At 31.2% G+C, this 15847-nt stretch overlaps 1 protein-coding gene across 1 annotated transcript in view; it reads left to right on the forward strand.

Moving 5' to 3' along the window:
* The first annotated feature begins 931 nt into the window (after positions 1-931).
* LOC143069374 (glypican-5-like) overlaps positions 932-15847 on the forward strand; it is a 34517-nt gene continuing 19601 nt past the window's right edge. The window contains exons 1-2 of the mRNA XM_076243970.1: positions 932-1467; positions 4084-4260. Of these exons, the coding sequence (XP_076100085.1) occupies positions 1311-1467; positions 4084-4260 (334 nt within the window). The 5' untranslated portion in view covers positions 932-1310. The remainder of the gene's footprint in view (positions 1468-4083; positions 4261-15847) is intronic.

A 15847-nucleotide genomic window follows, 5' to 3' on the forward strand; every position in this document is an offset into this window, starting at 1 on the left:
GGAGGTCCAATTTCGAAATATGTCCCAGTTCTTCTGTCCTAAGATTAAAAGAAAACAAACAATTTCTTCTGTATTTTTTTCACTCTTTTGTGAGTACATTCGAAATACTTCCATTTTTCAGAAAGTCATAAAAATGTTCTTACTTTACGAAAAATATTGAAATTAACAATATCATTCATTTGTCTATTTTGGAAAGTTAGGAAGTCGTCACCCTACCTTATAAAATTGTTTAAATTTTTCCACATATTTTTTTGTGTTTATCAACAGAAATCTGTTTATCTATAAATAAGATTAAAGTGAGATAATATAACAAAAAGGGGGAAAGAGTTTCAAACAAAATTTTACACTAATAAATTGCAATTTAGGATGGCTATCTAAATTTGATAAACAAGAATAACTAAACGAAATAAAAAAAAAAAAAGAAGAAGAATAAAACAGAACTTATTTCTCTAGACTTTGGTAATTTAGCACTGTGAACGAGTTTGAATATTAACCGCCTGGAGTAATATGTCAGCTAGAATTTGTTTTTTTTCTTCTCTTTTTCTTTTCAATTCTTCTGTGACTTTGAGGCAAAAACATAATAACTTGGCAAACTTTTTTGTTTGCTAGACGTGTTTTGTTTGTTTGTTTGTTTGTTTTTGTTTCTTTTTTGTCTCTGTCATATAACTTTAAAAGTTATGTTGTTTTTTTCTCGAAAAATTGTATTATTCTTATTATTTATTTATTTTTTACATTTGTTACTCTAATTATTTTGCCTCTTTTCGCTGAAATAAACTGATGATCTCAGATACTTAAAACTGAAACAATTTTAGAATTAGTGTGGGAAAAGCACTGAGGTGAAAGTTTCATTGATTAATCATTGGTGTGACCATTGTTTAAAAGTGCGTGGGCGAAAGCTGCTTTATTAAGTTTGTATTTTGATATAAAAGTGAAACAGTTATTATTTATATCTTGTAGAGTTTAAAATAAGACAGTGAAATATCAAAACAAAAGAAAGGTATGATCCATTCATTGAATAAGAGTTAATAATTTAATTTATAACCTGATAAAAATGTACCGCAGTCCAGTACATTCAGAACTTTGATTTAAAATTCAACCAATCAGAGGTGGTTTTACATCACGGTTATAATTACTCAGTTTTCGACAGGTAGCAGTCAATACACAATACTGTGAAACAGCTGAGTAGTAGTGTGGTTATGTTTCACAAGTAATACCATCAAAAGAATATGTAGTTTTATTGGAATATTTTCTGCAGCATGTAAGAGGGTAGTTTAGCATTTACGAAGAAGGATAGAGGAATTTTATTCACGATGGATTATAAAATAAACTTTCAATACCTGTGTTGTGTGCTTTTGTTCGGATTTTTAGATTCGATATTAGCAGAAAAAAACTGTAATCCTGTGCGAACAGAATTCCACAATCGAAAAATTGGACCTCCAGATTTGGTCCCAAATTTTGCAATTCACGGTAAGATTTTTTATTTAAATTTTAAAAACAGGGATAATGTGTATAAAATCATTTTTCAGGTGTGAACATGTGATTATTTGAGATAAACGCGTGTAACTTACGGATTAATCCTCAAAGGGAAAATACCCACCTGTACATAGGGATTAAACAAACAAAACACATATAATTAAATCATAAGCTTATTATCTAATTAATTGTATTAGTGCTACCAGAGAATTAATTCACACACTGTAAAAGATGATTACAGGTAGACAGGTACAATTTATGGGTGGCCAAAGGTGTCAAATGGAATGTCATGTCCCAATAGTTTCCTTTTTTGCTGGTATTTAAATACCCTAAAAGATAACATGCCTATGAAATGAAAAAAATATGCACTGGTTGTAACTCCAGTTTCAAAAGATAATTGATATGTATGCATGTGAATGTATTTAATTTTTATTAAAAAAAATCCTTGATCAGTTGATAAACATTTGTGACAGGAGTGTCTTTTGTTCTTTTGTTGACTGTATTGATCTACATGAACTTTCAGTTCTATTGAATTTTTATCTCTAATTATAGATATTTGAAATTTCTTTCGGAATTTGAATGAAAAATCATTGTTTTTTTTCGTTCTGTACTGCATGTCAACTTGTATTGAAACTATTACAGTGTGCACATGGAAACCATAATAAAAAGATACTTTTTTTGTGAAAAAAATAGACACTTAGAATAGAACCATTGTCCGATTATAATTTTAAGCAAAATTTAGTCAGGGTTAATAATAACTTTAGGCCATATTATGATGAAATACCTGATAAAAGAATATATATATACTAGGAAAATTAATAATTTTTTGTTTGGTTATTAATGCTTCAGCATGCAATTTCTTGTAATGTTTTACTAACAATTGAAATTATGGATTTCATCGAAAGTTTATTTTCAGTTGGTTAAAGAATCTTTGTATTTTAAAATTGATCCAGTATCTTTTGAACAAGGCCACACAGTCTGGTGTTTGTACTCGGGGATAAAGAGAAAAGTTTTATTGATATGCTTGTGTATCTTTATTCTTGATCATTTTTCAATGATTGAGGGGGAGGACAAGGGGGTACCCTTCTCCCTTCTCCCACCCCTCTTCTCCTTACTCCTACTCCCGTTCTCCTTTCTCCCATTAGAATAAAACATCTCCTTTTGAGATATTTTTTCTTGAAATATTAGAAATTTTTTTAAAAGGAGAGATATTTTATTTTTTCTCCTTTCTCCAACTTTTTCTCCTTTCTCCCAGCCTTCCTCTCCTTTCTCCTACCCCCTTTCTCCTTTCTCCCACCCCCTTTCTCCTTTCTCCTACCCCCTTTCTCCCTGTCTCCCTTACCCCTGTCCTCCCCCTAATGATTTATAACAGAGAAAAATTATAAAAAGACGGTATTACTCCAAGGGATTCCCCTGGGTTCATCACTAATGTATTAAAACCAGAAGCTTGCTAGCATTCACCAACATGATTGTACTTCTAGGCAATTATCAAAGAGATATTGATTTGAGTCCCTTATATCAGAATGGGTTTTAAGTAAACATTAGGAATAATGTTACATATATTAGTCCCCCTTGTATCTCTGGAAATCTTTTATATTTTGAATTTCTATACCAAAGCACATGTAAGAGGTATTGATTTGAGTCCCTTATATCAGAATGGGTTTTAAGTAAACATTAGGAATAATGTTACATATATTAGTCTCCCTTGTATCTCTGGAAATCTTTTATATTTTGAATTTCTATACCAAAGCACATGTAAGAGGTATTTATTTTTAGTAGTACATACTTGTAGCTAATATGAACTGCATCAGACAGGTTGTATATAGATACAGTATAAGATTAAATATACAGTTGTGTAAATAACTATTTCTGCATTAGGGATGCTTGTAAATAAAACTGGATTGTCACAGTTATGTAATATTGTTGATGTTTTTGTCTGCGCCCTTATGTTGTGTACTTTACCATGGTACATTTACTCTAAATTCAGTCAGCATGAAGTGAGAAAGAAAATGGATTTCTCAAATCTAAAATCAGAAGTTTTCTAAATTACTATAATATACATGATATAAATAAGAAGATGTGGTATGATTGTTAATGAGACAACTCTTCACTAGAGTCCTAATGACACAATTAATACTCTTTTCTGAAATTGGCAACAAAAGAGAACTATTTATTGATAATAGACAGTTAGGCTACTGTTTGAAATAGACACAAATCCCTGAGGTTCCAGTGATATGCATTTATGGTTAAAATATAAATGTAAAAAATAAATAATCTTTATGAATGTTTCAGAGGCTTTAAGTCTAAGCTTTAGAGTTTTCAAATCAATGAATGTATGGAAATTGACATTAAATAAATCAAACTTACCCCTAAGTACTTTTTATTTATTTGGAGATAAGATACTTTTCTCATTAATCTTGAAATTATACCGAATCTATATGCGAAATTGTTTTTCCTTAAAGATGTATAAACTGTTCCACGTTAAGATCATATAATCATTGTACAATATTGTATTATATATCTTTATTACAAAAGTCTATATTAACTATAGGTATACCTTTGAATTACATTAACATCAATATAATAGGTATCATTTTCTTTTACTTGTAGATAATGAAATCAAGATCTGTTTTGATCCATTAAGAGATCCAACAAGACTGTCATGTTGTTCAAAAGCAAGTGAACAACAATATGTTATTGCTGCTAAGAAATATCTTAAAGACAGTGTACGTTCTAAAACTGCCTTTTTAAAAAAGTCGATATTAGACCATATTTCACAGTTTGAAGGTAAGTTTTCATTCTTTTTGATTTCACAAGTTTTGTGTTTCCCCCCCTCCCTTCATCATTCAACTTACCATGTTAAGGCTGATTTAAGATTTTAGCTAAAACATGTCTTAGGCTTTGTGTTGAAGGCCATACATACCTTGACCTATAATGGTTTACTTTTATAAATTGTTATTTGGATGGAGAGTTGTCTCATTGGCACTCATACCACATCTTCCCTTATCTATATACTATGTATGGCATGCATTTATCATTTTTTGAAAAAAAAAGGGATTTTTGTTAGGTCCTTGATTAAAATAACCTTGGCTCGTAATACTAACAATTTGTAATGTACATGATTGTATGTATATTTTTAGTATATGAACTACTCTTATACCAACAATATACATAGATACAAGAAGATGTGGTATTAGTGCCAATGAGACAGCTCTCCATCAAAGTCAAAAGTAAACCATTTTAGGTCAAAGTAGGTCTTCAACACAAAGCCTTGGCTCACACTGAACAGCAAGCTGCATGTATAAAAGGCCCCAAAAATGACTATTACTAGTGTAAAATCATTCAAACAGGAAAACCAACAGTCTAATCTATATAATAGACAAGAAACACTAATGAACTACATCAACAAAAGACAACTACTGAACATCAGGATCCTGATACATGCATTACAAATGCAATGGGAAAAAGTCATGGCCATCACAATATGGAAAGAGATTGCAAAGTTTTATTGTTTACAATATTTATGTGGCTGGTTAGTACATGTGACATTAAACATGTTGATGAGTTTATTGAAGTTTATTTATATAACCTTTTTTTGTTATAAATTATACATATCATATATCATAATCATAATCATATATTGTTGACTCCAAAATACACATTTAAATAAAAATACACATTTAAATAAAAATACACATTTAAATACTAAATTGTATCTCTTCAATGTAACAAGTCTTCCTACTATTTAAAATAATTTATTATCAATTGGAAATGTCATTTCATTGTTTTATTTTATTGTTTGTCATTAAAATTAATTTGATATAACATTTAAATATCTCATAAGTCTCAACTGCTTATAAGTATTTGTTATGACTGATAATATTATGAAAGCTTTGTATGTGAATTTCTTTTGAAGCAAATCCTTGATTTTTTTCATAAAGGATTTAAAATTGTGAAATTGGTTATTATAACTTGAAAGAATAGAAACACATGTAGATTTGTACAAAATTTGTTGGGTAAATGTCAGCAAACAGCACTCGTATAACACACAACCAGGAAAATAAAGGTTGAGGTATATAAAGTCTTCACTGGTAAACATTTGTCCACACAAGCTCTAAACCATCTCTATTCTAGACCAAGTTTTGAATAAGTTAAAAGCAGACTATCAAATGCATTATCTGCCATCAATACTAGACTCTTTTATCAAGAACAGCACAAACTATCTAGATATTTATGTAATCAACAAAGAAAACCACTGACAAGGTTCCTGACTTGATATGTCCTCGTCCTTTGGTCTCTGGTGGATACTTGTCTCATTGGCTGTCATACCACATCTTATTTTTCAAAACATAATTTATATTTGGCATGGTTTTAACTACAAATCTCTCACTGTTTATCCTGTATATATAGGAAAATGTACAAATGAAAAAAAATCTTAACAGTTAGACTATATAAATGGCAATGTACTATATATACATTTTACATGTAATTACTGAAAACATGGGGTTTATTAGTTTTGAATGTGAAAGTGTCGAGTTTTGAAAATCGAAATGAAAACTGAAATCATATTCAGAGATGGAAAGGTTAGAACTTATTAATTTAAATTTTGAAAGGTCCTTAGACTTCGTAATAAACATTCACAATTTAGAACCTGGCTATAAACTTTATATCCTTGCTTAATTTTGTTCATTGGTACTAGATACAACAGAACATACAGAAAGAGCACATTGACATGATTATCCAAGTACATTTAGTCTATACTCCTACTGTTTGGTGAGGATGATAATTTGTTATTCTTCAGGAGACAATTATCCAATTAAAAGAACCAGGAAACATCTTTTGATGTATCACTTGCAAGAAAACAGAATACACATCTATTAAATCATGATGGTTGTAGTTCAAATTTAACATGACATCCCTGAAACTGATCTCTCAATCATACAAAGATGTAAATACAAATTAGCAGACAAAAATTGGCAGTTATTCAGTTTGTGTAACATTTTCTTTCTGTTTTTGATCAGATTGATATCATCTATTAGGGTTAAATCAAGAAAAAAATAAACTTCAGGACTTTTTCTGGATTTTTTTCTCCATCTCGCCTGGATTCAGGCCAATTTATTAATAGGTAATTCATGAATGAATTTAAACTATTACATAGTAATTAATTTTTCAAAGTGAAATTTGGATACTATCATATCTAGGAGATACTATTGGCACACTAGATTAATATTGGATTTATAGATTTTCTTTGATATTAATTTTTCATCATGATTAATATCAATGTGAAGAGTACATGCAAGTGCTGGGGATTTATTCATAAAGATTGCTGTTTCCAAAATCATATTTAAGACAACAGATCAAAGGGTAAAGTCCCCACCCATTTAATTTTTAGTTATTTTGATATTTTAAATTATAAAGAAGAGCTAGAACTTATTATGAAGAAGAGTTTTTTTTAAATGGCAAAAAAAAAAAGAAAAATAGTGTGGTTCTTTTGCTTTTCTTTTTGTCCTTTTATTTTATTGTCTTTATTTGTCTTTATTTGTCTTATTTAACTTTCCAATTCTGCCTTTGGTATCTTCCATACTCTCTGAAGGCCATACCTTGACCTGTAATGGTCTACTTTTATATTTGTTTCTTGGATGGAGAGTTGTCTCATTAGCACTCATATCACATCTTCCTGTATCTATTTGAAAATAAATCAAGATTTAGTGTAGGAAAAAATAGATTTACAGTACACTAAATGCTTTTTTCATTACTTTTTTCAGTTTTTTTGTTGGTTGAAAACAATGTACCAGTATATTTACCTGCAAATATCTTTTCCTTTTGTTATCATTGTGATTTTGGTGTTGTTTATTTGCTGTCTCATTGAAATATATATAAACCATTCTCTTGGATATTTTTCCTAAAGACATGTGCAGGAAGTTTTGTTTGTGCTGATATGAACTATATTTTATCGCCATGCATCTTTCCAAAATTGGCGAAAGCAATCCCAGACAACTTAAAATCATGTCATCCACATAACTGCACATCAGAATGACAAAATAATACTCCACTGCTCCAAATAACAATCACTTGCAGTTATGACGTAACACATTTTATGGAAAGTGCATTACTCTACGGATGTGCAAAATACATAAAGGAAAAATGAACAATGATAATGGTATATTGGTTGGCCAATCCCTTTATCCATGGTCTTCTCTTACTCAGCATAATGTTATGTGTACTTTGAAGTGATTTTCTTGTGTAGAAATTCCAATAGGGAAATGATTTTGTAAAAGATCATTCAACACATGTTCAATACTGAGTAGCTATAGGTAGATTTTCTTAATGTTTATGTTGTACATGAGACTACTTTACATAATTATGACCACCTTAGCTTATTGAAGTTTTGGTCCATCTGTCCATACAGAAAGAATTTAGGATTTATTAAAAAAAATTGTTAGATGCTAGTCTAGGAGAACAATTTTGTTGTACAGTTTATATGTCATTATGAAATAAATAGTACATCTTGGAAGAACTATGAAAAAAAAAATATATTGAGAAAATTAAGGACCATCAAACTTTTTCAGTACTCTATATGATACATATTAAAAAAATTCACATGATAATCAAACCAGAACCTTTAATGACACCCATGATGAAGGAATATGTTTGATGCATAGAATCTTTATGCTCAGAATAGCAAAAACTTTTTATTTTTTTTAAAGTTTCAGACTGTCTGACATGTCTGACAATTCTACTGACTGATGGAATAGAAATACTGACAATTGATGTCAGATGACATCTGATAATTGTTTGAAAAGTTCTGATTTCCTGTCATTTCTGTTAATCAGAAACGACTTAAATTGTTCCTTGTTTAGGAACTGTAATAATTATGTAAATATTGCTCATGGCAAACTGTTGACAGACTACACTAGTATAAACATTGCTTACATCCAATTTTAGGATCAGAAAATTGGTATATCTCTTGGTCTGTCCACAATCTTTCAACACAAGTTGTTGTTGAAAAAGCCTAAATGTTTAAATTTTTATCAAAAAGAGCGCTACACTCTAATATTAAATTGCAGACCATTTTTTCAAAAATTAAAAGAGGAAATATCTATTATTTGTAATCTTTAGTTATTTGGTCAGCTACATTATTATAATTATTTAGAAAAGTTAACACAATGCTTAGAATCAAAACGAGCAGAATTTGAAATTGGGCAGTGAGTCACTTAGGCAGCAACCATTTGATTTTCTGGGGGGGGCTATGGTTTTTTTTTCTGTACAAACTTTTTTTTTCGCCTACGGCGAAAAACAATCTATTTTTTTCGCGACAAGTCGAAAACAATTTTTTTCTTTCAATTTTAGCATTACATATAGTGGCAGCTGGGGGTGAAACAAACAATTTTTTTTTCTCAGAATCAAAAACAAATTATTTTTTTCTCCAAAAACTGGAAACAAACTTTTTTTTCCAAAAAAAACCATAGCCCCCCCCAGAAAATCAAATGGTTGCTGCCTTACTGTTCTAGAGTTATGTCCCTTTTACACTTTTAAGAATTGCAAACATTGTACATTGTAAATGAATTCTATTGAGTTTTATGTGATAATTGATGTCCATGTAAAGTGCTTTTGAACTTAAAATGAGTCTCCCTACAGTTCAGAAATTAGTCCTTATAAACTTGTTTATGGGGAACTTTCAAACAACTTTCAAATTATCACCTTTGTGATAAAATCTGTGTTTTAGGTGTTTAATGGGGAAACACTCTCAAGACCAGACTTAAGGTCCCAGCTACTAACTGCCCATAGTGTTAAATAAACAGTAGTAGATCAAGAAATTAGTCTGGAAGAGAGTCAGGTTCCCTGAAGGCGGTACATTTTTTAATTTCCGAATCATTTTTAAAATAGGGAAAAGAGCATAGTAGAATAGAAACTAAAACAGCAAAACACTCTTGTAAGACACTATTCTTTCCATAACGCTGCTGTACCAGTACATGTATTTAGATATTCTGAAGAGAACTGTTAACAGGAATGTTTGTTTAAAAGAATGAATTTGTTATGATTAACCGTTACTTGTCATAATGGACTGATATAAAGTTCATAGGTTAGATAGTAAAATAATTTATTGTAATAAAAAAATAATGCAAATCACATAGACAGAGCCTGAGGTAAATAAAGGTCACTTGCGGTTATTAGAGCAATCATGGTCATTTATCATATGTATGTATAAAATTAAATGAATAACAGTAGATAGAGTTTCAGTTGTTTGTCCCTAAAAATTAGTCCATACTACAAAGGTTTAGATAAAAATATCTGTTGCTGAAGGGCAGATAAATTATTGTTTTGTTTTCAGTATGATCTTGCAGGTGTACTTAAATAACTATACTTTGATGCAGCGCAACGTGGTGTTTGTTTGACAAAAACCTTACCGGTGGTCTGTAGCCTGAAAAACTTGCTAGAAACTTGTAACCCTTTGAACTACAATAATTTCAATTTTATGAAACCTTAACAATATGGCACCGACTGATACAAGTGAAAATTTAAACTACCTCTACCAATACATTTTGTACATGCAGAATAACTCCTTTTTACGTTAAGTTCCAAATTAAAAATGAGGGTGATTCTAAAAAATATGATTTAAAGAAAAATTCCAACAACAGGGAGTTCTTTCCTTGTGACCCCTCAATGATAGAAAAGGGAATATACAATATGGAAACTTGTTGTTTCTCAAATTCATGCAATTTAAAACTTTCTCTTTGTATAACTGACAGTTGATAGTTATGTCATGTATTTTTACTATTAATTCTTGTAATAATGGTATAGTGACATCTATTGCACATTGAGGTTAAGAATGTGACACTGCTAATTACATTTTGCATATAAAAACAAATTTCTGACAGATCTAACAGCCACTTACATCATCCACGCAATCGTTCAAAAATCTCTGGGACATTTCTCAATCCTGGACCAATCTGTCATTTGTTCATCCACTATTAACTATGCCAGAATTCAGAAACCATAAAAATTCTTGCGCCTGATATATTGTTGTGTCTATTGTGTTGACTAAGAATTTTCTATCCCCAAGAATAGATTACCTAAGCTGTGTTTGGCAAAACCTTTGGAATTTGGGAATCCCCAATGCTCTTCAATTTTGTACTTGATTTGGCCTTGCTTAAAAACTGTTTTGAATGGATCGTAACTGATGAGTCTTTTGTAGATGAAAAGTATGTCTGGGCTTCAAAATTATAAGCTTGGTATCTTTAAGAGTGCTTGCTTATAAACACTAGTTAATAATTCTATTTTATTTCTTTATAGTCCAGTAGACAATAGTACAGACAAAAGTTGCTAGTCATTTGAATGATACATGTATTTGTTGAGACCAGTTTCTTTTTTGTCACATTTAGAATCCTTTTCAATCATGTGAGATTTTCTTATGATCCTTAGATGTCTATTTTTGTGAACTTTTGTTGTCAGGTTGCTGTGTCGTTGACATTCGCCCCACGTCTTCTTTTATTCATAGAGAAAACTGTTGGAAAAAACCATTGATAAAAAGATTTGATGGCCGTAAAAAGATTTAAACTGTATATATATATTGTACATTTAGATAAAGTCTACATTCCTTTGTGATTATGCACAACTTAAACTATGGACTCTTTTATGTGACAAAGGTACACATACAAATCAGATTGACAAACATGCAGTAATGTTTCATTAGGTAACAAAAAATTTCCAGCAATTTTTGCCATTACATGTTCCAGCAATATAAAGGAATATTAGGACTTTTAAACTCTCCATACACCTGGTCCGTGTAAATGGTAATAAATTATGAGTAATTTGCATATTTGAACTTGTATGTCTTAAGGCAGTACAATTTCAAAGTGTGACCTTCTGTCTGCCATCTGTTAGTATTGATGCATATCATAAGTCTTTTTTCTTGTTTCACATGTCCCAGTTTAACCGAGGAATAACTTGAAATAACTGTATACAACGTTGTTTATTAACAAATTATACAACTGTTTATGGAAATGTGTAAATGCGTTGCAGTTTTTGGTCATGGAAAAAAACACCTTTGTGCATAAACTTTGTCATTTACTGATGAAAACACTCCTTGTTGGCCATGTTAAATAATTGTATCAAAGAACTTCAAACGTTTATTGGGAGATTGAATGAAACTTGTTTAGACCAGCCTCGACCAGTTTAAGGAAATCAAAGTCTCATATTTGCAAGGGTTTTAGGCAGTATGAATGTTGATAATATTAAACATGATATGGCTCTATGTCAAATTATATTAGATCATTTTTTAACCACAATTACTCATGCAAGATTTTCTGAAAATATATGGAAAGTGATAGGCTAAGATGTAAAATTCAAGATTTAATGGCTAAAGTGTCATATTGTCTAGAGGCTTCAAGAACTATTGATTCCTTTAATAATCATATTTGTACATATTTTTTCTTATGTTTAAGATGTTCAATAGAGGTAGTGTACTGTAACCACAATGAAAACACTTACAACCATACTTTACTTACTATTTACTATATTTCCCTACTCTATATTTCATTTACCTTGTATATGTCTGTTCGACCCATCCAATGAATATTTCAAGTCACACTTTTTCATGTACCATTGTGTACTACTGAAAAAAAATGACTTTATATTTAATTACCGTCTTTAAAGTGATGATTTGTAGTGTCGTGTGGATACTTTTTCATTCATAAACCTACTTTCTATTTGCCATATCTTCAATTTTTTAATGGCCCTGCAATATGTAAAATGAACTTGCTTGTCACAATTTTCTTTAAAAAAAACTCCCGAACAGATGCCTTCATACTTGGTCAGTAGATTGACAGAGATCAGTTGTAATTTATGAGCACATGTTTATTTTTTTCTGATACTTTGAAAAGTGACTGTGTGTATGCTTAGAACAACAATGCACAAATACATGTACATTTTGGTTAATCTTGTGTGTGACTGTATTTATACATCTTATAGTTTTTTGACTGGATAAAAATATTTTCCAAACACTTTAACGATTCTATGGCATCAGTTTTATTTTTTAATACAAAGGGTATATAATCGACTGTCTTTTTAGTAGTTAATGATACATGTAGCACATGTAGAAAACATTATGTGAGGTTTAGGTTTCTAATTGAGTATAACATCCATAATTCAAAATAACTAAAAATTATTAATGTGTGGGATTCAGTTTACATTTGGCATATATGTAACAGTTGCTTGAACATTGTCCAAATATTAGAACAAATTTAAAATTGATAATGACATGTCCTATTATTTCATAGTTTATATTGCCAATATTAGTGTAAATTGGTCATGTGACTGCCATAGAATATGAAATACTTCCAAATTCAAATTTCCATGTAGAATTAAAGTTTAATAGCTTTCTGTGTTGAATTCTTTAACTGATGAGCTGTGAAGTCTCTGCTTGAAGAGGCATTAATATTTCACCATATCAAATCGTTTTGAAAGAAAAATTTGTAAAATTTGTGAAAAAAACCTCAGAATGCTGATTTTTGAAGATACGGATCTTAAAATGTTTCAGTTAGTAATACCCAAATAATTTCAAATAAGTGTCACTGCTAGTCTTTTCAATGTTTCAGAGTTGTAAACAGGTGCACATGTTTATCTTCGTAACAAATTTATGTTTCAAATCTCAACAGTAGCTTTGAATTTATATTTAGTTTTTTGTCTGAAATGACAGAACTTCACACTGAGAAGAAGAATTAGTTTTTAGTTAGTCAGATTTTAATGGAAAATTGAATTTGGAAAGGCAGAGAGACCTATTTATTTATTAAATACCACAGGCTCATTTATATATTTCACTAAAGTTTGAAGTAATCTGTTTAGCATAAGTATGTTTTACCTATTCATATAGGTAATAGAACATTTAATCTGCCGCTTGTGTAGATTTTATGAATTCAAGCTGCAGTGAATGGGAGTGATGCCAAACTTAAAAAATAACACCAGCAGGGGTATAATGAAGTTGGATTTTCCTTTTCATATGCTAATACAGTGGAAACAGGTATGCAATGATCAAAAGAAACACACACGACCTAACGACAGGTAGAGTGTGGACAAAGGAATTTGTTTTTAGGTCATATTTACATCACAGCCTGATTTAGAATTAAATATGTGAGTACGTAGGTGGCAAGTTTATGACACAACGGAAATGTCCTGGTTGTTGATCACCTGTCCAGATGAACTTTGCCCTTCCATATCTTTTGTCTGTTGACTTTTATTTGACCACAAAAGAAACACAAGCATTATCCTTATAAGACATGTTTAATTATGTGATTACAAATGACTTATCATTCGTCTGATTACTTATACCAATAACAATTTTCAGGATCTTTTTAGTCATGGTTTTATCAAGTAAATTTCAACCGTTTTTTTCTGAAAGGACATTTTCTTTTCAGATGATATAGTAGCTATGCAACTTTCAATGTATATGGGAATGTTTGTAAACATAAACATCTTCAGTTCATTCTTTCATACCATATACAGTTAATAGCTGTATAATTATGAGGTTATGTGTTAATTGTAAGAGGTTTCTAAAACAAGAGGATAAGAGACATTGCAGATACCAAACACCTTCTCAACAGACAGTAGTAATAACATTAACGGTACCAATTTTCCTGCACCAAATGCGCATTTCAACAATACATGTCTCTTCAGTGATGCTCGTGGCCAAAATATTTGAAATCCAAAGCTTATATGAAAGATGAAGAGCTATAATCCAAAAGGTCCAAGAAGTATAGCCAAATCCGTGTAAGGAATCAGAGCTTTGCATGAGGGAGATACATTCCTTAATTTATAATAATTTCTAACATATTGTAACAGCAAATTTATATAACACAAAAATCCGTATTTTCATGCCAGTACCGAAGTACTGGCTACTGGGCTGGTGATACCCTTGGGGATTAATGTCCAATCCCTGAATTAAGGTATGGAATGAATGGTCTGGGAAATTTTAGGGTCAAAAGGACAAAGGTCAAAATTTGTACTTTATTTGTTTTTCCATTGTAACAGTTAAACAGGAAATATTGGCTATTCATTTTTAATTAGGGCCCCGCCGACGGCGGGTCGCCCTATAGTGATCAGTCTGTCCGTCCGTCCGTCCGTCCGTCCGTCTGTCCTTCCGTCCGTCCGTCTGTCCGTCCGTCCGTCCGTCCGTCCGTCCGTCCGTAAGTAACACTTTTGTGTCCGCTCCATATCTAGAGAACTGTTATGATTTCATACTTAATACTTAACATGATTATTAACCAACACCAGAGGGTGTGTCATGTTGTATGTACAACTTCCTAGGTCAAAGGTCAAGGTCAAAAACTTTGGTTTCAGTTGACAACCCCGTGTCCTGTGGTGAAGATCGTGTCCGCTCCATATCTAGATAACCATTATGATTTCAAAGTTTATACTTGACATCCATTTTAACAACCACCAGAGGGTGTGTCATGATGTATGTACAACTTCCTAGGTCAAAGGTCAAGGTCAAAAACTTTGGTTTCGAGTTGACAATCCTGTGTCCTGTGGTGAAGATCGTGTCCGCTCCATATCTAGATAATCGTTATGATTTCAAAGTATATACATGTCATACATTTTAACCACCACCAGAGGGCGTGTCATGATGTATGTACAACTTCCTAGGTCAAAGGTCAACGTCAAAAAAACTTTGGTTTCAGTTGACAACCCTGTGTCCTGTGGTGAAGATTGTGTCCGCTCTATATCTTGAGAACCGTTATGATTTCAAATATTATACTTGACATCCATTTTAACCAACACCAGAGGGTGTGTCATGATGTATGTACCACTTCCTAGGTCAAAGGTCTGTCTGTCTGTTGGTCTGTCCATCGCTAACAAATTTGATTCACATTATATTTTGAGAGGACAGCTGTTATTATTTCATACTTTATACCTGACAAACATTTTCAACTTAACATATATATTAACCAACACAAGAGAATGTGTCATAATGTATGCATCCTAGGTCTAAGATCAGTCTGTCGGTCTGTCCATCCGTTCGTTGTTCTTAACAAATTGTGTCCGCTCTACCTCTCGAGAACCATTAATATTTCATACTTTCTACCTCTCGAGAACCATTAATATTTCATACTTTATACTTGGTGGGTCATAATATATTGAAGGCATAATTCTAAAAATATGTGACAAATATCAATTGGGCAGCACCTTTAAACATATTGTTCAAACATCAATCCATATATCCAGAAGTCACCTTAGAGTAGTAAACAATGAGTTCACATCATGCAGTCATATCACTATTATACTATGAAAGTAAGATGAGAATATTTATCAGTTTTAACTTAAAATCTTAGATCAAAATCACACATGAGACTATGTAATAACTTCAAATAATGCTTCA

This window comes from Mytilus galloprovincialis, chromosome 3 (genome assembly GCF_965363235.1).
Source record: "Mytilus galloprovincialis chromosome 3, xbMytGall1.hap1.1, whole genome shotgun sequence".
In the NCBI taxonomy this organism is placed as follows: Eukaryota; Metazoa; Mollusca; class Bivalvia; order Mytilida; family Mytilidae; genus Mytilus; species Mytilus galloprovincialis.